This window comes from Notothenia rossii, assembly GCF_949606895.1.
Source record: "Notothenia rossii genome assembly, chromosome: 7".
NCBI classification, from domain to species: Eukaryota; Metazoa; Chordata; class Actinopteri; order Perciformes; family Nototheniidae; genus Notothenia; species Notothenia rossii.
The window spans coordinates 73742578-73768447 of NC_136905.1; the positions used below are offsets into that span (position 1 = coordinate 73742578).

General features: G+C 41.7%; 1 protein-coding gene across 1 annotated transcript in view; it reads left to right on the plus strand.

Annotated features, from left to right (window-relative positions):
* Positions 1–1659: 1659 nt before the first annotated feature.
* Positions 1660–25870, plus strand: part of dph6 (diphthamine biosynthesis 6) — a 56006-nt gene continuing 31795 nt past the window's right edge. The window contains exons 1-6 of the mRNA XM_079640358.1: positions 1660–1799; positions 2898–2989; positions 3717–3901; positions 16663–16736; positions 17609–17727; positions 25762–25823. Coding sequence (XP_079496484.1) covers positions 1777–1799; positions 2898–2989; positions 3717–3901; positions 16663–16736; positions 17609–17727; positions 25762–25823 — 555 coding nt within the window. The 5' untranslated portion in view covers positions 1660–1776. The remainder of the gene's footprint in view (positions 1800–2897; positions 2990–3716; positions 3902–16662; positions 16737–17608; positions 17728–25761; positions 25824–25870) is intronic.

Sequence of the window (25870 nt, forward strand, 5' to 3'; positions counted from 1 at the left end):
ATCACCTGTCATATGCACATGCTCCTTTAACGAAAGGCCAAGGGTGTCATTTGATTCCTGCTGCCTGGCTTTCATATTTATGCGTCTCATATTCACGTCCATTGGCTGTGTCTCAGTTGGGCTATCCATCAACACTTTTTATCCCCATCGCACCAACAATACGGACATAAAATGCTCTTTTACGTCAGCAAAGTGCTGCCACAAATAAAACCGGAAAACAACACACCTCTTTATTTGTCTGGGTAATAAACTACATAAATTAAAACTGATAAGTGACAACATTTGCATGAGTCATATCCTATGAGCCTCGGCTTTAATGGAAATGACCAGAGGCAGTGAAGCTGTATTGCCACAAAATTGGAAAATAGGTAATATATTAATGAGTTTACAAACTGAGGGACAACCAGACCCAAGGGGACGTGTCCTGCTCTCCCCAAGAGAAGGCCATTTTTCAAACCAACATGTCAAAGAATGATTTGGAAAACTATATCATTCATCTTGTCAAATAAAATGTCCTACACTTGAGATTATTAAGTGTATACATGTATTTGTAGTTATAATGTGTTACCTGTCCAGGGACTGTCTGAGGATGAATATTATATGTCCAGTAAGGTGTTTATATTTCTTCATCAAGTAATAAAAGAATAATGGTCCATATTAAATAAACAAAAATGAATAAGGAAATAAAGAAATACAGAAACAATCAAACAAAGAAACAAGGTCTGATGGATTTAAAAAAAAAAAAAATTAAGATTCAAAAGGATTAATCATATCACATCAGACGCCTGTTCTCAGTCTGTACCCGCTGTACCACCACACAACCGATGCTCAATTGTAGGATGTAGATTTTGCCATTTATTCAGGATGAATAAAATAAAAAACAAACAAAAACAAAAAGGGAACCCGGTTAAAAGCAATGGGATGAAGAGACGTCTCTCTCAATTTTGTTCACTCAAACAGAATCTGTTGCCTTTAGCCTGCTTAGGGGTAGAAGGTGAGGGAAGCAGACAAAAGCACTGCAATTATTCAGCTCTGGCACACCAACAGAGAGCAAAAAGAGCATCAAAGGCTTGACTCAGAGCAAAATAGGGCTCCCTCAGAGGAAAAGCGCAACTGTGTGTGAATACCAGTGCATGGACTTTTGGTCCTCTCTTGAGACACACGTGGCAAAAGATGTCAGTTTTAGAGTTACTGTGAATATGCACTTTGATTATGTTTCTAAAGTTACATCTGTAGTTTGCCGGATCTGAAAAAGTTAAGTCAAACCTGGCCTCGTATTTTCTTTTGTTAGCTGGTGTGTTATACTGTATGTTGTATAAAATAATGATGTACTTATTATTATTGGAATACATTTGATGTATTATTACTCATTTTAGTAATAGTTTTATGTTTTTTGAATTGCTGGTTTGTGTCCTTAATCATAGCATAGTCATGGTAATGTGAACATGATTGACATTTTAATAAAAAAATAAACAATATTATACTTACTTTTTTTTCTTTTTAACAACCTGAAAATACTGTACTTAATTATGGCCCTGCTTGTTAAACAACAAATAGATCTAAATGTCATAGAAAGAGAGAAAATGCCAAAGACCGATTTTCTATCAGGCATATTTAAGGGCAACTTGCTATATACAAGGGTCCTTTAGCAACCCGGAAGTCTAGCTTTCACATGTGTTGTGTACATGCACCGGTTGCTAAGCACAGTTATCACGTTGTGGACTATAACAGCCAATATTTTTGATGTCAGCAGTCTTTTGAGCAAAAAATAAGAAGATGAAAGTAGTCGCCTTAATAAGGTAATAACGTTTTTTCGCCGGAATTCTCTCAAAATGATGATTTTGCTAGCATGGTAGGAGCTAAATCTCAGATGGATTGCTGTCAACAAACGCTGGATCTTTATTCCTATCTGGTGTTAGAGGTTGTATTTCGCCTCTGACTTTGTTTAAAGTCAGGATATATCATGCTCTTGTTGAAATTAAAACTGTTATCGATTATATGTAATAGTAATATGTAATGGTAATAATATATATATATATATATATATATATATATATATATAGTAATAGTAATAGTAATAGTAATATGTATAATATGTAATTGTAAAGCGCTTTGAGCACCTGTAAAAGCACTCTAATAAAAAATGTAATGCATTATTATTATTATATGTTTTAAAATGATTACCAGAGCATCACACATCACAGTTAGTGTATGGTAAATACTTTTTAGAATGGAGCATTCGGAGTTAGTAAGTGAAGCCTCAAACAGCTTCTTCATCACTGAATATTCTTGCTGTGCATCACATTTCCAGATCACCACATGGTCTTCATCATAATGCAGAGGTGGGAAGTAGTGGAGTACAAACACTTCGTACTGTACTTAAGTATATTTACTGTACTTATTTTTCTGACGACTTTTTACTTTTACTTCTTACATTTTTAACACAAATACCTGTACTTCTTACATGTTCAGGTTCGTTACTTTAGTTGTAATCTGTGTTAAGTGGCATGATCATTATTATTTTAACACGATTTCCTGGTCTTCTCTAAAGAAGAGGGACCAATGAAAACGTTGTCATTTTGCCGTTGTTCAGCATCAAAACATTCATTAGCTAACAATGACATGATTGTTCTATTAATATAAAGTAAGGTCACTTACTCTTTAAAACAGCTGGTAGTTATGGGTACTTTTTACTTAAGTACATTTCAAAGCCTATTCTTCTTTACTTTTACTCGAGTAAAGACGTTAAGTCAGTACTTCTACTTTTTCCAGAGTATTTTTAAACACAAGTGTCTGTACTTCTTCTTGAGTAAAGGATGTGTTTACTTCTGCCATCTCTGTCGTAATGATTCTAATACAGGTTTTCCTCTGTGTCTGTTTCTCCTGCTGTGTTGCAGTGGGGGCAAAGACAGCTGCTACAACATGATGCAGTGTGTTGCTGCTGGGCACCGGATCGTAGCTCTTGCCAACCTCCGTCCTGCTAACACAGGTGAGGAGGATGCGCTACTGGGGTTTGCGTGATCTACAGGGGGCAGCTGGGCTATATGGGCCAACCATCTGCATTTCTGTGACCCAAGAAACTGCAAAGGTACTGCAGGACTTTATGTAAATCCTACTGTTAATCCCACAGGAATTGTTGCAGTGTAGTGCAGATAGGAGATTCAGCATTCCAGAGTTAAAACAAGACATATGAGCGACATCTAAGATCATTTGTAAAATAATTCCTTATAAATACATTACAAAGTGCTTGTACACAGACACTCACCCTTTTTAAAGTGCCATACATGACAGTAGTGCATTATCGTATGCTTGCTCTGTTTATTAGAGCATTAGCTGCAGTTACAGTTAAAGTATTTCCATAATGTTTTGTTTTCCACCGTGAGACCACAGACTGATGGCTTTATAGCAAAGGCATTGGAATTTGATATGTCAGGGATGGAAACAAAATACATTAGGTATTAAAACAAATATTGACCGATAAGCAATTATTTGTTAAATTATATATTTTTAAGCAATCATGGCTTCTATTTGATGATGATTTCAAATAATAAACAGAAACATTTTTCAGATTTTGCCGGTGTTACATTTTTAGTAAATTGCATTTCTTGTTCTTTCAGTTTCAGCATCCAAAAATGTGTGCCTGGTTGCCAGCCTTAAACTACTTTTAAAAGTTATTGTTAAGCCCTGTTATTAAAATGTTTTCCTTTATGCCTCAGATGAGTTGGACAGCTACATGTACCAGACAGTGGGCCACCAGGCCATAGATCTGTACTCTGAAGCCATGGACCTGCCCCTGTACAGACGGACCATCCAGGGCTCGAGCCTGGACATCAGCAGGAACTACAGCGTGACTGAGGGGGATGAGGTGGAGGACCTATATGAGCTGCTCAAGCTTGTGAAGGTAGGCCTTTCTGTCCTTAATATTAAAGAGAAACAAAATATGTATTCTCACATACTGGATACAGCCTGTCAATCAAACCAGGATCTTTGGCCAAAGTCTTAATACTTGAATAGCCTACCACTTGTTATTTCCCATGAACACAGAAACAACCTATGGAAGCTTTTGCTAAGGAATTTGAGTTTTAATAAAATAAAAAAAAGGTATATTTCTAACAAAAAAAATCATATCAAATAGAACAATTGAATAAAAAGAGGTGTGTCCTACTTGTTTGTTGTACTTAAATGTTGCATTGATTTGGAGTAATTTGGTAACACGACATTAAAGCTGTTGGAAATAAATTAGACTTTTCAATAAAAAGCTGCATTTTTACGACAATATTCATATATAATGGAAAAAATAAGTGTCTTCCACTTTTCCAATTTAGTTATACTGCTGTATTAGTTAAGAATTATTAGGGCACATTACATGGAGGCTATTAAAAAAAATCAAAGAGTTTTAATTAAAAATATTCAGATTTACTTAGTAAAAAAAAAGCTACATAAATCAAATAAACATCGTCATTTAAATGTTAGGATGTTTCATTAAATGTAGTTTTATTTTTTACACATGGCATTAGAGGTGTCATACATACAATTAAAAAAAGAGTGTATCTTGTTTAAAAAAGTATTTTAACACACCATAATGATGTGAACTCACCATGGCAATGCTCCATTGAACATATACAATAGTCATCGTTTTGACTCTCTGCCACCACTGACATATGCTTGACTGCTTTTTAGTGAACAAGCTCTCAGAGCACTACTAAACTTTTCATCTCGGCTAAGGTTCATGACATATGTCACACTGTTGAGATGTTTTACAAGTCATTTTCTGTGGATTCAGAGTCACTTTGTAGCCCATCAGCACTGTCTCAAAGAGATGCTGCTTGTCTAGTTCCATCTGGCCTGCTGCACCCTAACGGTCCTTAGCACCTATAGCAAAGTGCAAGCAAGCTGCTCAGTAGATTAAAAAGCTATGTTAGTGCTTTTAGCCCGTCTTCTTAAGTATGTCTTGATTCCACTTTCATAGTGGAGTACGTTTTTTCTTTTCATCTTACTCTGGGAAAAAAAGCGTGCCTGTTGTATCAGTTAATCAAAGTTTTATGTGGGAAGTTGGAGAGAGGTGTCCTTCAACAACTGGCTTCACAGGAACAATTCCATTCTTTTTTTTATCTCACTTGACAGAAGATCAGATGCAAAAAATTAATCACCAAATTAATATTTCATCAAATACCACTTTTGCCAGGACGTTGAGAAAATATTCATTTGATGCCAAATTATGTATGAGACCTCGGTGGTCGGATGTGGTGCGGGGGGGCTGACTGACAGGTTGGAGGCAACTGCGTGTGTGTTTGACACACCGCTGGCACTGCCTGCTACCTGACCGCCTGCAGCCATGAGGAAGCTACCTGGACACACACTTCAACAGCTCTCCCTGCTGTCAGCGCAAACAGGCTGTGGGATTGATCCTGTGTAACACGTTCCCCTCTGCACCCCCCCCCCCCCCCCCCACAACCTCTTTTAGTAGCTTGCAGCATCACAATTCAGAAGAAAGAGCTTCTTATGGGATGGTGGATAGGAGTTTGTTGTTGAGATGGGAGTTGGCTTGACATGGTGTAAATTAGTGAGGGGGGTCGGGGGGGTGCTTGGTTCCTAGTGTAGGTGGAGACATGTTCATCCAGAGCTGAGGGCTGCTCCAGGCCCCGGCATGTCCGCACAGTGCCTGGGTGGCGAGGGCCAGTCAGCCTGCCTCAGGGCATTTCGCGCCCTCTGCCTGACTTCCTTTGTCGTCTTCTGTTTAAATCGCAGGCTTTACACATGCGGCTACACGAGAAAGCTCTTGTTTGTGTGGTTCCTTGTGACGTTACAATGTCAGTTTTTTATTTCACAGTCAAAAAGTGGACTTCTCTCTAGTAAGTGATGCAACACACCAGCTCTGCCTGTGGTCAGGGCTCTAATTGCAAAGGGCTGCTAATTTCCCATTTCCAGGGCTTCTCTGGTCTGACCTCAGCAGTCAGAGGAGCCATAGATCAGGGCAGTTGGACTCCCAGGGGGGCCTCGCGGGCTAGCAGACCTCCAGCCAACTCGCAGTTTGCCCCTCTCACCATCATCAACAGACCTGCACCATAAACAACAGGCTTCCTCTCGTTCTCACTGAGTGATGTCAACCATACGATTACAAACGTTCTTATCTCAAGTTTCAAGAAACCTCCCTGAAGTTTTTCTTTTATAATTATTACTAATCTTTAAGTTAAGTACCGTTGAGAAGGGTATAAACTCTTAAACAATTCTGTCAGAGCATCTGAAAAATCCTCTTAAAAAGTTGAGGATTATGGTCAAATTCAGTTAAAAAAATATACCCGTTTCACTAGGTAATAATTGTTTTCACTCTAAAGGTTGTGGTGTTGTTGATTAGTGAGGAAAATGATAGCTGGGGGAGAAAGAGAGAAAAACACTTCTTTTGATAATGAGCTGTTAAATCACCCGTACTGGAAAGAACAGTTTTAGCTTGAAAAAAATGTGCTCTGTTTGGAAAGTGTGATATTTTGAAAGATTCTTTCTAGCAGTATGAATTAATTAGAAGTTACAAGATTATATTTGGCAAATGACACTTGAGCATAGATGAAAGAATTGGTTTTTTCTCAGATCCGGAGTTGATGAGTTTTAAGTGGATATTCTTCCCTCCTCCTCCTTTGCAGTGCTGGCAACAGACCCGTAGCATGAGCCAACAGTGCCATCTATGGATCATTCCCAGGAGCTGACAAACCCGAGACACTCTACACTTTGGTCTCTCGCAGAATGTTTGGAGCCTTTCAAAGGACTCAAAGGAAGCGATCATATTCTTCAAAACCATTGTTGATGGAGGAAAAAAAGTCCAATTATAATAGAAAAAATGAGCCGACCATCCCCTGGCAGTAGTGATAATAGCAGAGTGACAATGCGGCCCTATCCTTGGCCCCTTTGCTCTCATCGCTGGCTGTGTATGGCAGTGTGTCTTTGAAGTGTGTAACCTGATAGACATGCAAGCCACAGCGTACCCCATCCCATCCTGCTAGGTGCTGATCTTTGAACCCGCTCTTTGAGGGGGAGAAATAACAGTTTTGTCAGCGGCAGGGGGGATTTTTCATTTTTGCACATCTATGGCTTCTTTTTTTATCGAGTAGTTTATGTCCTTGTGTCCTTTGCTACGCTTCAAAGGGAAGGTAGGATATGAACATTATGTGAAGCGATAACTGTGTAAGTATAACATTTGTAGTTTATTTACATTTTTTCAACTCAAAGTGTCCTTGTTTGTGCGGATTTAGAAATTGGATTCCGTAGGTTGTGTGTCCATACTTCATGTGTGTGCTCGGGCTGCTCTCCTCTGCTGTGATCTGCTCTGATGTGTGATACAGATCAGCAGTGTCAGTCACCCCTGGCTGTAACGCCAGTCCCCCCGAAGGCCTGCAAAACCCCTCATATTAGTCATATCACATCCCTCAAGTCCTTTATCCTTCCCTCTGTGCTCTGTGACCTGACACAGTGGCTCTTTATGCCCCGTGACCCTGCATGTGTGTGTACGTCCACACGTGCACGCTCGTATGCTCAAGGTCGGGTCAAATCGGGCCTCTGTTACATGATAACAGGTCTATCTCTGTTCTCCTTACACACCTCTGCCTCTCTTTTTTGAGCCAGTATGCCCTCTTTCAACACGCATGAAATAAGTGCTCTATTGCTCTGTGCCAACTGCAACCTACTAGATGTTGCACACATGTAGAAATCGTAAAAGCAGCTTTGAATTTATTATGTGTTTGCAATATATTTTAAAGATTGGTTTTCAGCATATAGGACATTTTACACAAAGACGTTTTTACTTGAAAGCAGCACAGCCTGTAGGACATGGATGTGAGTGAGATTTAGGAAGATATTACTACAGTTTTAATCACTTGATATACTAATAGATAGTATATAAAAAGATAGTGACTCAGCAACTTTTGAGCTGATGAATGAAGACAAAGACATTTGAGCTCATTAGAGTGATGAGGAACAATAGATGATATCTACGCACACGTACTTTTCCGCCAGCTCTAATTAGCACCACGATGACATCTCTGTCGTACTGAGACCCAGCTTTGAGAATGACGGAAATGTTACTTTCAAATCAAATGTATTTTCCTGTAATGGGTGCGACTTTTCAGAAACACTGCTTCTTTTATTTTTTGGATAACTGATATTGCAGGTCAGTTAACACCTAACGTCCCTCCCCTCCTTTTTAAAAAAAAATCGCACTGGGACCTTTGGCCTTTGTAGATGAAACGCTCTTTTTCGTTGGTGTGTTAAAACACCTTGTTTTTAGTGAGATAATCCTTCTGTTAAACTCGCACACACTCTTCCCCCCATCCCCTGATTCTCCTGACCTTTATTACATACACACACACACACACACACACACACACACACACACACTCAAACACACACACACACACACACACACACACACACACACACACACACACACACACACACACACACACACACACACACACACACTCCCCCCATCCTCAGCCTCTGCTGCTTCTCCATTATCGACATCAGCAGACAAGAGTGGGGCCCTCTGAGATCGCAGAGGCAGTTTGTCCAAAAGTCCAAACACTCTTTTTATTCTTCCCTCTCCCTCGCTCCGTCTTTCTTCCTTCTTCAGGAATCTTTGAATCCATTGTATTGTCGTCGCACTTTCATCCGGACCCTTCAGAAGCCTGGCACTGCGTTGTTGCGAGTGCCCTGATGGAGGTGTATCCTGCTGCGAGGAAACGAGGGAGAGGAAAAAGAAAGGAGGAGGAGGAGGAGGAGGAGGAGGAGGAGGAATCTCCAGTTGAACCAGGAGCTCTGTGGTATTGATCAGGGACCTGAGGTGTTGTGAGACAAGTTGTTGAGGAGGGGTGCAAACTATGGAGGAAAGGGGGGGGGGGGGGTCAAAATCAAACAAGAAGCCCTTCTCTGATTACCGGCATGGTGCAGCATAAGACATACATTGGGGGCTCAACAGGAAAATGGATTTCTTTAAAAAGCTGCTTAATACATAAATCATGACCTCTGGGGTCACAGCAAGGGGTTTAGGAGTTCAGATCAATAACAAAGCTAATGCAGGCTTGTTATAGCTGCTTGGTGGAGTAGAGAGACCTCTAAATGGTGTTATTAGAAGTAGCTTACAAGCAAGTCTAAAAGCAATGGATTATGGCTTTGTAGGAAGTTTTCTTTAGAGCGCCATACTTAAGAATATATTTCAGCAGGCTAGCTTAGATTCTTTTAAACAGCCGCCTCTCTGTCCGATAGCCATTGTTATCTTTTCGTTTGGTCTGAGACTGCTTGTATTTATGTTGGTCGCCACAGTGGCAGAGAGTTTGAGATTGGGAGCTTGTTTTGCACATGAGGAAGGATAGCATTAGCGCTGAGATAATGGCGCTGTGTATTGTTCGCTGGCCGTGTGGAAGTGGTGGGGCAGGATCTATTAGACCCAGGCCCATTTCCCTCCAACTGACGCTAACAGTCCCCACAAACATTAGATAAAGAGCCTTGCCTCAAGCCTTTGTAATTTGTTTGTATTTTTCTGCTTAATGTACTTTGCTCAATCTTGTTTAGCGATGATGGAATCTGATAGCCTTATCTCGCCTTGCCAAGGGCATGAGCCACTACTACTGCTTGGTTGAACATTGTTCCAATGAAGAATGTGTGTGTATGTTTACATTTTCAGATTTGTCTTTATGTTGGATGGATTGTAGATGTATCTTGCAGTTATTTGCATTTGAGATATTGGCTAATATGTTTTGTTATGCACTTATGTTAAGTTTCCAACAAAATACACCATTATGGAACTGTATCATTATTTTTCTTTTGTTTGATTGTTGTTTGATATTTAAAATGAAGAGGAAATGCTCTGATCATTTTCCAAGCCTGGCTGACTACATTTGATTTATATTCTCTTTTTGTCATTCTGTGTTTTGTCACTTTTTCTTGAAAATGCTTTTGGTTCTTGCTTTCAAAACAACTTCCACTTTTGATCATCTGAGATCTATTATTACGTCTTCACTTTTACACTTGATGAAATACTTGTTTTTTACTCTTAATTTCAAGTAAATCTGAAAATATATAGTTAGAATTACATGACTTGAACATGTTTACATTATTCGTCCATTTTGGATTCTAGCCAGTTGTTTGATCTTTGAAGCCCCATGTAAGAGTGTGAGGATAATCCAGGCAGTCACTGAAGAGGTTGGACTTGTAATAAAACCTTTAAACTCACCAGTACTAACAGCAAGTCAAGCCCAATACTGCCTGTCTCAGAGCAGACAGCTGAGGAATAGTGCTAAGTCTTTCAACTCCCTGCCATTCATCTACTCGAAAATTAAGAGGGCTTTTATGTTGTGTTTTGTGAACCATTCCCCTCAAGAAATATTTGTGGCAGGCCCCATCACCTCCCGCAGCTAAAGTCATAACCCGACCGTAGAAAAACACTGTCTGTAGTCTGGAGAGTTTGTTAAACCAGCATCGCTGCTATATTTTCCTCCAGTCTCCCTCTTGGGAGGGAAGGGGGAGTATAAGGGGGGTTCATGAAGTCTGTTGGAGCTATGGAGGATAGAGGACAGGAGAGCTGAGATGCCAAGAGCCTGGAACCTGATCTCACCAGAAAAACATTTACATTTTGGTGTGTGTGTGTGTGTGTGTGTGTGTGTGTGTGTGTGTGTGTGTGTGTGTGTGTGTGTGTGTGTGTGTGTGTGTGTGTGTGTGTGTGTGTGTGTGTGTGTGTGTGTGTGTGTGTGTGTGTGTGTGTGTGTGTGTGTGTGTGTGTGTGTGTGTGTGTGTGTGTGTGTGTGTGTGTGTGTGTGTGTGTGTGTGTGTCAGTCCTTGACTGTGTATATACATGGACGTCAATACATGTGTGTGCGTACACCCTGCGGACTAGGTGGTTGTTACGGACCATGAAAAGCAACTGACATAGTTTACCTCTCTGTGGCATGAGACTTCTTCTTTGATTCGGTCCTACTCACTCTGGAAGTAGCTTTCTTTCCTTGGACGCTCAAAAACTTTTACGTCAGCCAAATGAGAGTTCTGCAATGACAGAGCTGTTATTATGGCTTTTTTTTAATTCCCTGCAGAAAACCATTTGATGATGCTTATTTTTTTATTTTTTTATTTTTTTAAAACGTATCCTTTTAATTGGGAGACCTTGGATATTGGTAGGTGGGCACATTTTCTTGAATGTAAAAAACAACTTAAGATAATCTTTTTTAATAACCGGTGAAAACTAAACTTGTTTGCTTTAATTTCAAGTATTTATGGACATACAGTACATCGATAAACAACCTTATGTCTCCCTGCTGCTTCCCAACATTTAGTTTTCCATGCGTGTAGATATGGAAAGCCTCCTTGTCCTTGGCCTGCTGAAACTAGGGTTTTGTGCTTGCTTTGGCCAAGACCCTCTCCCTCCCTGCTTGACTACTGGCTGGGCCTCTGTTTACGTAACCATATATATCAGAGAGGAAACTCGTGAAACGTTAATCTCTCTACTTTTTAACCCTGATGAATTTCTACATTTTCCAGCTGTGCGGCCTGGCATATTTATGCTCAGGCTCTATCACTGAAAACAGCTCTGTCATTGTAAATGAATCACTATCCAAGACTAAAGAGTGTGCGTGTAGATTATGTGTGTGTAAACCTCAGCAGAGGAAACTGTACAAACACAAACTCAACCGTGAAAAAGCTGCAGTGGTACGTTCATGGATTACATTTGCTGCTTCTATTTCATTCCTGTCCGGACCTAAATCAGTGCACACTGGCCTGTCACATTTCTGTGGCCGGCTAAGCGGCCCTCAATCATCACGCTGATGAGACAATGTCTCATGTCATATCCTCTGTTGGCTGGTCACACCTGCACCATGGCCTCACTAGAGGATAATACTTTCCCCTGTTCTGCTTCCTCTCTCCTGTTCTTGTAACTGTGACCTGCATCATCTCAGGAACCGGTTGGGGTATTTAGGTTTATGTGCAGCTGGCTTTGTGAGCCGTTTGTTTTTCTTATTCCACCACTCTGTATGGTCGAAGACTGACACGTGGTGAGTCATTTCGCCAGCCCGTCCACGAACACAAAGGAAGAGCCCGTCTTTCAACAGCTGCTTCAAACAGACAGCCCCACCAATTTACCAAAGGGAATGTCTCTGTAAGCCTTTTAGAACAAGCTTTTGGCTGATGTTTGTTTTACAAAGACATTTGCTAAGCTTGCATGTCCATGTGTTGCTTTATTTTGATGGATCAGACTTTGTACAGAGTCTCAGTATATACAAGCAGAATATCATCTTGTCAGCATTAGTTGTAATTTATAGAACATTATAATTGATCCAAACGTGGCTACATTTTCATGCCCCTCTCTTCCACATCCTGTCCCTCCTTCACCGACTCTGGGAGTCACCTTGGAGTGTAACTGTCTGCACAGAATTGTAATGAAGAAGCTGATTCAAAACAAATAACTAGTGTCTCCTCCTACTAAGCTCGTGCTAAGCTTCCTGTCAGTTTGGCATGTCTGAGTTGTCAGGACAGCCAAACACGCCCCGGGACTATGTCTGCATTACATTAAACACAATCGCTTGACCCTAGCTGGCCCTATCCCCTGTACCACATCTACTTGAGCTGCTACAACAAGGTGCAACCCCCTTCTCATGTTCCCACCATGTAGGGGGACAAGGGAGAACAATCCCATTACATTACAAACAGGCCCAGAGCTGATCTAATGGAGAGAACATTAAAACCATGTCGCGTCCAGTCACTTACCTGATGGATCTTGGAAGAGACGGATGAAGAGGAGAAGGAGTGTTGGAGAGAAGGGGGAAGGGATGTTGTGAGGTTAGATGTGGTGTCGATATGAACGTGCGAATGCGGCAGCCGAAAGCTTGTGATGGTACCGGTGCCCTTGAGCAAACTGTCATTCAAAGCACTTTAATTAATTTCCCCACTCTGTCTTCCTCTCCGCCTCCCTGCCATCACACACAAGCTTATTACTTACAGGAGGCAGTAATATAATGGAAAGTGCGTGTCAACAACTTTGGACTCAATAAAAAGACTATTTTGTTATGGAAATGTGAGGCCTGGTGTCTGTAATAGCCAAGATCTGCCAACTCTGGCTTCCTAGTTGTCAGAACAGGCTGAAGCAGGCTTTTTGGAAACCCACCATTTTGCAAAATGGAGCTTTGTATTGTTAGGGTGTATAATTAAGACCTCATTGTGACAGCCATTCAGAGGGAGAGAGAGCTAATGAGGGTTCTGATGTATTCCATATGAATATGAATATTGCATTTTTAATATTTTATGGCTTTCTAATTGCCTTGGATGCTGTTAATGGTTTTGACTGTTGAATATTATCCAGACTGAATGTGTGGCATGCCTAAGTACCTTTTTAAGCTGAGAGCTGAAGAAATGGCTGCATTCTTAAGCTGAATTATTTGCTTTATGATCGTCACGTATGTATCTTTGGGGCAGATACATTTCTCGACTGGAGGCATGTCTGTGACTGTGAATACATTTGAACCACTCTTTTACTCCCTTACTAAGATAAATGTATATATAATTACAAAGTATATCACACACACTACCTTGATATAGAGTTTAATGGCCGTATCGTTTCTTTGTGGAGCATGTCTGCTGGCCTTAATCTTCCCCACTGCTGACATCTTAATAACTCAGTCCTCTCCATCCATTTCCACAGGAGACATCCGGATGTGGGGGAAGGATTAGTTTAATGAATTTGACAATTAGTAACAGAAGTTAATGACTGCATGGGGCTAAGTACCCTGATGGACATGGCTGGGGGGACTGAGGGCTTCCATTGCTCTGGGCCATAGATCCTCATTAATAGCTTTCTGCCTGCTGGAGAGGACAGGGGAAGCCGGGCCAGGCCTTTGTTTAGTCCCCCTCTGATGGGGCTGCTACAGGGTTGCACTGTTGCACAATGCTACGCCAGAATTAGTCCCGCTCTGGGCGTGAGTTAATGCAGGGCCCCAGGTCCTGGATCAGGTGAAGTTTCCTTTAATGAGCTGGGGTCATTAAACATTGAGAAAAGAAAAGTGACACGGAATCGGGGCAGGCGAGGAACTCTTTCTCCGGATCTCGTGCCAACAGTCATGAAGAAAGAAAAGTGGCCTGCGGGTCAAAAGAGTCCTGATGACCTCTGCATTGATTTATCATTATGTTAGCTTCTTACCCGGATCCAACCTCTAATGTAGTCAAAACATCGTTTGGCCTGATAGGTCTCATAAAGATTTTTATTATTATTTATTATTATACTGTGCTTCATGGGCTACCTTGTCGCTTTGTCAGGTATTCCCACTATAAACCATTTTGATAAATATTTCAGCTGCCATAAAATCAAAGTTTGTATTTTTTATGGAGTCATGAATACACAATTCCCATACTATCCATCAACTCAGATTTATACATGCATATAGCACTCCTTCCCAATAATCTATCCTACCTTTCCCACAGAGGATGAGAAAGTATGTCTAGAATTTGTAAAATGGCGTCCAGAAGAGCCTTAGCTGCCCCCTCATTCCTGCGCGTCTCCTTGTGATGGCTATAATTGCGAGAAAAACATATTTGCATCCAAAAATAATCATTTTCCAAACATTTTTGCCAAAAGGTCCACTAGCTGGAGTCTCCGTAAAAACAAGGGTGTGTGTGAGAAATGGGTCTAGTGTTATCATTAGAAGTCAGTATGCCTGGGTATTATAAGGTTGCATGATGTAATGTAATGAGAGCTAGTGAAAAGAGAAGCCATTTAATTGAGTCTGAGTCGAGCCTCAGAGGCCCCGGTATCTACAACAATCTGCCTCCTGAGAGAAGGGGAGACAGAAGGAAACTGAAACACAAGATGAGGATGTTGTTTGCTCTGATGCTGTTGTTCTGTCAGGCCAAGTCTGGTCCTGCCAAGTTTGAGCCAACACACCAAATTGGTGTTGATGTAGCACACTCCTTCAACACTTCCATTCCTATCTCTTTTTGTATTTCTCTCCGTCTCTCCTCATCCCGCTCTTTACCTCCTAATATGCCTCTTTAGGAAGTGACAGTTGTATTTAGGGAAAAGGTTATCATTGTATTAGAATAGAGTGCTGGCCCTGAGGCTTACCTAGAATTACATGACACTGCCTGCAGCCCCCTTCGCTCTGTGCAGGGCTGAAATGTTATCAGTCTGACTTAATTACTGTCACTGGACAGTGGAATTGACTGTGATGAATATTCCGGTGTAGGACACGTTAAAGAGATATTACAACTTGAGTACTGAGTTCCAAGTTCTTAAGATCTCTTGGTGTTTAACTTAAGGTCAAAAAGTTAAATTCTGGCTGTATTTTTAATGTGTTTAGCCCTCACATCTTCTGTTGCACACACACACACACACACACACACACACACACACACACACACACACACACACACACACACACACACACACACACACACACACACACACACACACACACACACACACACACACACACACACACACACATAGCCACATAGCCACACATACAGAGCACATCCTTTATCTGATTAGCTGGCACGCCTTCGTGGATCTGTGTGTGTGTGTGTTGCAGCGCCGCGTCAGGCCCCAGGCAGGGCATGGATTTCATTTAGGAAAGTATCAAAGGTTTACACGCTGTTCGCTTTAATCAGCATGTTTATCAGGCAGAGAAAAATTGCAGGAAGGGACCACAGGGAGAAAGGGGGGGGGGGGGGGGTTATCTTAAGGACCAGTAGCCAGGGAAATTGATAATGGCTACAAGGTAATTTACTGGAGACTAGTGCATCCCTCCACTGCTTCTACCCTGGCCTCTCATTCTAATTACAGCCCATGTAATGTTCTAATGAATCTGCAGGTGTGTGTCTGTAGGGGAGGGGGCATGGAGGTAGTGTAGGGGGTTGTGCATGCACGCCTATGTATGTATGCGTGCTAGCATGCACCACTTCCTTGCACCCATGTGTGTCTGTTTGTGTGTGTCACTGCCGATCAAGCCTGTTTCCATGAGCGAAGATTGAACGCATCTCAAGGCTGTGTCAGCATCTCTCGAGTGCATAGTTGTCTCACTTTTCTGAAATATGAATATGATATGAAAAGCAATTAGATTAGCCCTCAGCAATATTAAAGATACATGCCACTCACAGACACAATGCTCCACTGATACTTCAAGTTGTCACTGCAGTCTTCCAGCTGGGCTGTGTAGAGGATGGAGGCTGCGGCCAGACACACTCATCTCCTGCTCACACTAGACCTGGATAAGGTCCAGGAAATGCCTTTAGCTGTGCCGGGGCCTCCAGTCACACACCCACATGCACACATAAACACACACGTTCGCTCACAGAGTCATGTACACAACCGTCCCGGGGATTTGGTCTGGACCATAAAGGCCTTGATACGACCAGAGTGTAAACATCCCCACAGAATTGCCGTCCGATGAAAGGATAGAGCCGTCGGGAATTTGCTTTCTTTGTCTGTTTCACTGTGTGTGTGTATTTGTTTACATGTGTTTGCGTGGTTTTGTTCAGATAACACTTTGGTAAACCATTGTATGTTGAGCAAGGACTATTTGGCCCCCTGGGACGGTGACATCATATTGCCGTTACAATGCACGTTGCACATGCTGTATAATGGAAAAGGAAAGAAATATTTGAGGTTAAGTTTCCTCCATCTTTTTCTCCCCACAGGAAAAGGAGGGTGTCGAGGCAGTGTCTGTGGGGGCCATTCTCTCCGATTACCAGAGGGTCCGTGTGGAAAATGTGTAAGTCCAACACACACTCACGATGCAGCTCACACTCTCTATCTGAAGTGCGCACACACCCGCTGAGTTTGGGCCTCTGAACTCGAATGACGCACACTCTGTGGTCCACTGAAGGAAAAGAGTACATCCTCTGTAGTCACCGCCACCGATATTGTTTAAACACACACTTACTTTTGTTTATGCCATTTTATTTAGACTAGCTTTGATTTGTATGGTTCCACTCTGTTTTTATGGAACTGTTTTGAAGAAAAGGTTGTTATTGTAATTTTGTTAATATAAAAAAAAAACGTTCTCGTCATGTGTGAAACCGTCTCATTTGTAAACAAAGGAGATGAATTCCTTGCGACACAGATAGCCATGCCTTTTTTCTATTCTTGGTCTTGTCTTCTTCCTCTCTTTGTTTTTCTTTGCCCTCTGTCATCTCCCTTTGTTGTCTCGTTATAGACCTACACAAACTTGACATATTGCAAATGATTCCTCTCATTCGCAAATCCTCTTGTCAGTCAACTTTTGTTTCCCACTACGCAAACTATGTATACCTAAACTTACACATCTTAACCCTTTCTTGAGCAGTAGACATTTGTGTGCAGACTTCCAGTTACCTGCTGTTATATGATGTGTTTCCAGACAGCTTAAGATGGTGTTTTTGTTTTGTCTTTGATTAAAGCCACTGGCAGTGGTGGCAGATGGGAGTGTGTCCTAATGGTCTATCAGGGTGGCAGCCTACCCATCAAAGTAGAAGATGCCCGGCCCTGTAGTCTTTGAAGTTGATCGGAAGCTGGCAAATATTCAATATATAACCGCTTCGCATCTCTGTCTCTGTCTCTGTCTACAACCTCCTGCTCTCCCTGCTCCCTTCACCTGTTCCCCAGATGTTCGCGGCTAGGTTTGCAGCCCCTGGCCTACCTGTGGCGCCGAGACCAAGAGTCCCTGCTTTCCGAGATGATATCATCTGACCTCCATGCTATCCTCATCAAAGTGGCCGCCTTCGGTGAGTTTGTGTCTCAACCTTTGTGTCTCAGGGAGCGGGAATATTTGACTTTCTTTTTTTTCTTCCTCTGAGCCATGTTGGTTAAGTGGTGTTTGGCACGGGGATAGAAGGGACAGCATTTGGATAAATGAGGGATAGGAGGAGGAGAAAGGGAGGTGTAACCAGAGAGAAAAAGAGAGACAAGCAGAGTAATGCCCTAATCATTAATCTGCGGCTTAGCAGCGATGTTGAGACTTGTGCCAGCGGCGAAGGCATTGAAGCAGAGAACAATATGAAAAGATAAGAAGCACAGAGGGAGGAGGTGCGAGGGAAGTGCGCAGCGGTATTAGGTGGGTGTAGAGAGGGGGGGGCGGGGTGGGCTGTTGGCAGTTGAGAAATAATCACAGGTGATTGCCCCTCACATTAATGCAACCTGTCAATAAGCGACGCATGTCCCCATTGTGTGAGAGAAGCACTCATTCTCTCCTTATGCATAGCTCAGAATACATGGTCCGTAAAGCGAAGATTAATATCTCTCATTTAGGTTTTCGACGGCGTCAGCACCGAGAGACGAGGTTAGTCTGGTGTCACCTGCTCTCTACCTGCCTGTTTTGGAGCCCCAGGACAGAGAGATCAGATTACTGAATAACACGAGAGAGTAAAAAAGTTGTCTTTTTCTTTTTCTCGGGTACATGACTTAAAGATCTCTACCTGTATCTACTTGAAAGTGCAGCCGGATCCCTTTTGACGGTGCCAGTGATAAATGATAATCGTGGCTACAAATGGTTCTTTTTACTCTCAAACTACTCATGGCGATACATCATCATGTAGACACTGTTTACGTGCTGTTAAGTGCTTGTTGTCACCTTTGGTTGCAATCAGTCCAAAAGGGGTCGACGGCTGACTGATGACCCGCGGAGCTGAGCAGCGCGTTCCAGATATTCTGCATGTCTTTCAGCGCTGCTCGAATAACCTCTCATGGAATGCACTTGTCAAGCCATTTATCTTTGGTACTTTATTTGGAGCCATTTTTCATTTTTAATGGTCTCATGATAAAGACTTTTTGCTAATAAATAATATGACTTGTCAGATGCCCATCAGAGTAGGGATGATGTCAGAATCCCATGTTTTTAAAATGTATTCTCTTTCTCTAGGTTTCTGCATGATTATAATAATTGTTTGACATGCACAATGTTTTTTAAATTCCATTACACTTGTAACCAGATAAGATCCAAGTCTGCATTTTATATTAATTGACCAATCATAATGTCAAATTACCTTTCTGGAACCCAACCTTGACGACCCCGGTCACCTCCTAACCCAGCTACCTCTGCCAAGCCTTCTACTCTAAACACAACTTTGTCTAAAAGCAAATTCTCAACATTTTTTGGAAGATTATAATTGGAAAGGAAAATCACCTCGGGTGCCTCTGAGTGTGTATCTGTAGGTGTTTATGTGCATGTGTGTTTTGGCTACAGGTAAAAAGGAAAGATCTTATCAGCCCTGACTCCTCACCTGTCCCGAGGCAGTGGTAATTAGAAAGGAGAGAATTGAATAGAGATGCAAGCGCCCAAGGCATTTTAGGCAGCACTCACATAATTGCAGCTTTGGTGGGAGCAGGTCTGAGCAGTGAGGTGTGCTGTTTAGGGGAGATTGGGTGACACGAGGGCGTACCTGGTGGCCTTTGGTGTTTGTGTTTGTACGTGTGAGCGAGAGAAAGAGATTCGGAGGGATTTACTCGTGCAGACCTCATGAGGAGAAATAAAAAACAACTCTCGCAGGACAAAGGTTAAGTCTGCATCTGAACTGACAGCCAAAACGGCTTATGATATTCTGCGGTAGTATGAAATGGGTTTTGGTGCGCTCTGAATAGTGAGAAGTCATTCAAGATTAATATTCCTTCATTAGCCACTCAGAAAGACAGGTGGAAATTAGCAGTGAATGAATAAAGAAGGGAAAAAAAGACTTTCTTTCTTAAGGGAGGATATATTCCTTGATGACAAATCCCTGCAGAGAAAAGACAGCTGTCCAAATGCAGGATGAGCCTCTAAGTGAATTCTCTAGAAGTGTTCATTTGCGTGCTGATGGCAGCCTAAAACCACAAAAGAAAGAAATAGGATTTTAGTCTTTGAAGATGCCAAATTGCATGTTGGAGTGAAGTCATTTTAAATATCTGAGTCTAAGCCTGTGAATGTCAGAAAATGCTTCTAATTAGCAAAAAAAAAGCATTTTTCTCAAAGGGAAATTCATATTATTGTTGGGAAAATTCTCTTTATAGTGCATTATCTCTTGAGCTAACTGTGGTAATTGTCAATTCCAAAAGCTCCAACTAAATATTAATGTGATTAGTTAATTGATTGATTAGTGCAGGTGTATATGAGGGCACAGGTTCAGCAGCTAATTGGACCTCAGCTCCAGAGATAATTGGCATGTGTGAAATCAAGGTCTCTCCACTGGAAAACCTTTTATCACTGCATGATCGTTTACCCTTCACACGAACGTGGCCTTTGTGCCACGAAGAAAGGAATTGATGTCACAAATTTGCTTTCACTGATCACCTCACCCACTTAAGGACATTGAATATCATTTATTATATATTTAAAGGACAATTCATTCAAACACATCAAGAAAGTGAACTGTTTTGTCGTCAATATAAAAGGCAATGAATAGCATTTGAGTAGCATTCCTTTCTAAAGACACACAATGCAAAAGAGAACCAGATTTTTCAGTTACCTACCGTACAAATATAAAGGAATATTTGAGCTACAGTATAGTGACACGGCACATTGATATGGCAAATGTTTTAACAGGTAATACCATTGTTTTTAAGATTGGAGAATGATGATGGAACATTATATTTAAAAAAAACAAGATGCAATGTGCTTCTGGAACAAATGTACTGTCCCCTAACCCAAATGTATTTGAATAATTTCAATCCATACATTCATGTAATCTGTTGCTGATAAAAATGTTTGAACTACAGTACAACTCAAAATCGCCGTTTACACATGTAAGGAGGTTTTAGGGCAGTTCCAGTGAATGATAGACAGGAATGTGTGTTTTCGGATCTTACTTGTCAGAAATTGCCGTTACAAAGTTTGTAATACAGCAAATGCAAGGGCTTTCATCATTGGATCATAGTCTCAGTGACCATTGTGATTGATGGCAATTTAACAGACATTCATACAATTAGTTCTCGAGATTATAACTTTAAATTATTTTAGTATGGTGGGAATAAATTGTTTCGTCTTTTTAAATCACCGGCAAACTTTGTGTGAATTCCTTAACATGAAAAAAATGAATGAAGTTTGCCCAGAGAAAGTTCTGTATGGTTTTAAGCACTCCCGGTTTCTCCTTTTTGATTTGCTAAACTGAAAGGATTTCATCTTGATGCGATTGCTACACAATTCATGCTGTCTATTATTCTGCTCACAGACGCTGAATTTCAGATAAGAGCCTGACAAATTTCACATATAACCTTAATCTTATCATCCTTTGTACGGAACCGCCTCCCTCCCCTTCTTTCTTCCTTTCCATTTTGTATTCTCTCTGTCTTTCTTTCGCAAAGATGAGGTGATAGTGAACAGCCATTGTTTTGGCGTGGGTCGTTGAGAGCGTTGTTTAAAGGCTGATGCAGCTCACCTACTAGGGAGGAGATGCTTATTTCATCCATTTAAAGGCTAAAATCTTACACATCATGAATCCAATTTTCTCTGCCTTTTCTCTCTGAAGGCAGGGATTAAAGCCGAGCTGTCAGCTGGCACGCCAGATCTTAAGACAACCCGTGGATGTCTGCGATACTGCGCTCAGCTCAGCTCAGACAGTATCTACAATCTCCTGGCTTTTAATTTAGCATTAGGCTCAGTAAGCAAAATCACAAGCAGTTTCAATTAAATGGGCAACTCACTGCTGTGGGTTTACATGAATCCAACTCATCAAAGTAGGACAAGGCCGATCATGGATGTTTAAAAGAAATAGTGCACAAGTGTGCTCTGAAAAGAATTGCCATTGACTTCTATAATTGTAGAAGTGAGAGCAGTATTTTCCGTAGAAAGGGTTTTTATCTCACAGCCTTTCCTTTGGTCCAAGAATTGACTTTAAATAATGAGTTTTCAAGCAGAAACAACGGGTTTTCCAGACTCCACTTAATATTCTATCATTAGCCGTGTTCACACCGGAGCACTTTTCCCACTTTAGTTCCGATATAGTTCCGAAATGTCGCGTTCACACCAAAAAGAACTAAAGAGTTCTGATGAACTAAGTTCTCATGAACCTTTGTGGGAAAAGTACTGCGGTGTGAAAGCGCCTATTGTGTCTGATCATTCTTTGCATAGAAGTCAGCTTTTACATTTTTGTTCATATCTTTAATATTAAAACAACTTGAATCCCTAAATGGCTCTTGGTTTTCTAGTAAACTTTTTTATTCTTGGCTACTTTCAAAGCCTTAAATGTCAACAGGGTTTTTGAAAACGGCTCTCCCTCATTACTCTGCTCACTGGTTTTAAAGTTCACTGAATTTAATTGGAGTTTTATAGGATAATACGAGGTAAAAAGCTCTTTTTAAAGGAGAGCCATTCCTCTCAGTCTCTCTTAGGGAAGCTCCTCTCTCTCCAAAGTGCGGTCTTGCTGTCTCTGGTGGCAGACTAATGGCAGCTTCTAGTGGGCTTATTTGGGTTTAATGTGGCATAATGAGGTTAGGTAATTGGGGTTAGGTCAAGTTGTAAAACAGGTTCAGCGGAGACAGAGATGTGAAGATGTAAATGAGTGGTGTTAGATCGCTGAAGGCTCTCACCAGTGGCTACTCAAAGACTTCTCAAAGCATGTATTGTACAAGTGCAAGCTCATTCCACATACCCTCATTTCCAAACGGTTTCACTAACCTTAAGTCAGTCTGGAACTTCAATTAAGAAAACACTCATACAAGTGCTAAGTGGTCTTGGGAGGAATGCCTCTGCGTTAATGCCATCTTTGTATCATTTTATCCCTCACTCCTGTCTTCCTAGATTTCCATCGTCCTTTTCCCTCCTTGTAAATATCAAATCATGTTCCATGTATTATTTAAGAGAAGCCAAGTTAATGAACATATCAAAAAAGGTGGCATCCCCTCAGCAATTTGGAGCCAATTATTAGAATTTGCTAAAAAGCATGACTAATTAAAGAGGATATTTAAATGGGATTGAATTTTAATGCTTTTTTCCCCCTCCTGCCTTATTACCTTTGTGGCAGGGTTAAGATGAGAGGATGTTGAGATTAGATATTCTCACACTAATTAAGACCACCTCTCCCCTGGGAAGAGAATAAGGGCCTGCTCATTCTCTCCCTCCACACCCCCATACCCTCCCTCATTCCCTCCGCTGTGGCCCTGCGTCCCCCCCCCCCCTGCAGTGCTGGACCACCGGGGCCCCGAGGAGAGACACAGCTGGGATTAAGATGAACCCAGGATGGGATTGGACGTCCTCCCATCACATCCCCTCACCCTTTCCTCTCGGCTCCCATCCGTTGCTCCCCATGGGTCCCCGGGATGACACGTTAACCTTTGAGGTTGTCAGACCATTAGAGAGGAGAGATTCTCACATTACGATTAACTTTGTTCCTTTAATTAAACACATGAACGTGCCGATGAGCGCGACACGGTGATGCCTCGGAATAGAGGAGCGAGTGGATTTTTCCGATAACTTATTAGGGGACAATTCAGCCATTTCTTTCTACTGCGATGGCATTACTGTCACAACTGCACGCCACTCCATATAGGTCATCAGTAACTTGTTAATGATTATGTCAATCAATTAAGAGGCGGCCAAAGGAAGAGGAAAATGTTGGAGAATAAGGGAAGCATCAGTGACTGTTAGGGTGTAATTGTTGGTTCCAGTCATTTGCCCTGATAAAATTGTAGATAGCGATCATGTTTTCCGCTTAACACAGTTGCAACAGCATATAACTACACAGTTTGGAATTTCCTAAAAATGTAGCACTTTACCTTCATGTCCTGTTATGTTTTTACTGTTCTATTCTTTGTCCCGAGCACCTGGTACTCAGGGCTTTTGTTTTTCATCGGAACAGTAAAGAATGTACAGTAGGAAAAAAGCAGGCGGCACTTTCTTTGTGAAAGGAGTTGTTTACATGGTGAGATGGAGTTCAGCGTGGTGCCTTCAGGAACATGCCTCTGAAAGACAAAATCGGGATTTAGTGTGAGGAAGGATTAAAAGCCTTATTAAAAGCTGAACAATTAAGTGTTTACTGTTTTATGTATACCTTTTTAGAACTGGTCATATTTTTTTATAATCCCTAAATAAGAAGATAAAGGTGATACTTTGGAGAAGCTATGATCTAGAACAGGGGTGGGGAACTTTTTTCCTCTCAAGGGCCATTTCAATTTTTCCAACATCCTCCGAGGGCCGTACAAATAATTAACCTCTGCTTAAAAATACTAAAATCACAGCCCATTCATTTCGCCTTTCTTTCATGCTGTGCAAAGAAAAACCCAGATGTCTTACCATGACTCGCGTACGCATGCACGTGCACGGTTGTGGCATGGCCACCAAAACAGAAAGATAGGGACACAAGATGTGTGCAATTTAGTTTCCTATCCATGTGGACATGATTTAAGTGGGGGGGGACCTAACCTCCTCTTGGGGGGTCCGGGGGCATGCTCCCCCGGGAAGATTTTTTTTTAAATGTTGAAGTTAAAAGCATCAATCTGGTGCACTTTGAGAGCAACATTAGGAGATCTATGGATACCTCTCTCAACATCCATATGAAACTTATATGAAACTGATTTTCTTTTTCTTTATGGATATTTTACAAATCACTCCCCTTTCAAACTGAATTCTTGTTTATTAATAACTTTTTTTTACTGTCATATAGTATTTTATACCTGTTTACTTTATTCTCTTTTTTTTTTATAACTATATAATGATCATATAAAGATGTGCCTTTACCTCACTGGTTGTAGAAAAAGCTTCTTATAGTCGTTAGCATAGCTAGCTAACCAGATGCTAATAACAACAAAGTTATTGACTGTATGATCAGTATGACAGATGAGCAGATCGCCACTGGGCTTAAAACTAAAGACACAGCCACGCAAAAACTGCGGCATGTGTACAGCTCCTTATGGGTACTGCAATTTCTGAAGTGCCGGAGCGGAGTTCTGGTGCTCTCCGTCAGCACTACACCCCTGTCAGACGAGACATATACCACGTGATGACACTAGGCTTGTGTTGTGTTCACGGACCATGAAAAAAAGGCACTTGCTTGTTTAATTTGTTTGCGGTCTCGATTTCTTACAAATTTTTCTCTGCGTGTGTTTATAAATTACCTCGAGGGCCGTGCCAAATGGTCTCACGAGCCGTATACGGCCCGGGGGCCGGAGGTTCCCCACCCCTGATCTAGAATGTGATATCTTATTAAAAGGGCAGAAAGCGTGGCCTGTTTTCTTTTTTTCCAGAAGTCTACTCGGCTTGGTTTTACTTTGTTTTGTCTGGGGAATGAGCTTGTATTTTAGGAGTGTGCCACCACTGGGTATTCATGCAGAGTTCTCCTCCAAACTTCTTTCCCCTCCTTCTTTTCTCTCCCATGCCTGTGAGTCACTTCCATGCACCATTTCAGGGGAAGGGGAGGGAAAAGGCAAATAAACAAGATCTCTTTCCAGAGTTTATATTCTCAAAGGAAACTAGATGAGGGGGCGACGGGCGAGGGGGTGTGGGGGTGTGGGGGGTCTGCGGCCAGCAATTGAAAACTGTTGCCCTTACCCAGAGAGATCTGTGTACACTACTTGCAAAGTCAAACAAATAGATCCAGGGTGCAGGTTTACGTGTGTGTTTGTGCGACTGCCCGTAAACCTCCCTGCCTGTCATCTTCAATCATTGTTCCCTGTTGCTGATCAGACCTCTCTCTCTCTCTCTCTCTCTCTCTCTCTCTCTCTCTCTCTCTCTCTCTCTCTCTCTCTCTCTCTCTCTCTCTCTCTCTCCATACGTGTGTCTGTGTGTGTTTCTGTCTTTGTGCACGTTGTGTGTATGTTTGTATGTATCCTGTGTGCGTTTCCCACGTGGGGGCCAGGCCTGGATCCAGAGAAGCACTTGGGAAAATCTCTATCTGACATGGAGTCCTATCTGAAACAGGTCACACACTGCCACCCAGTTTACACTCATCACTTTAGTACTTCCAT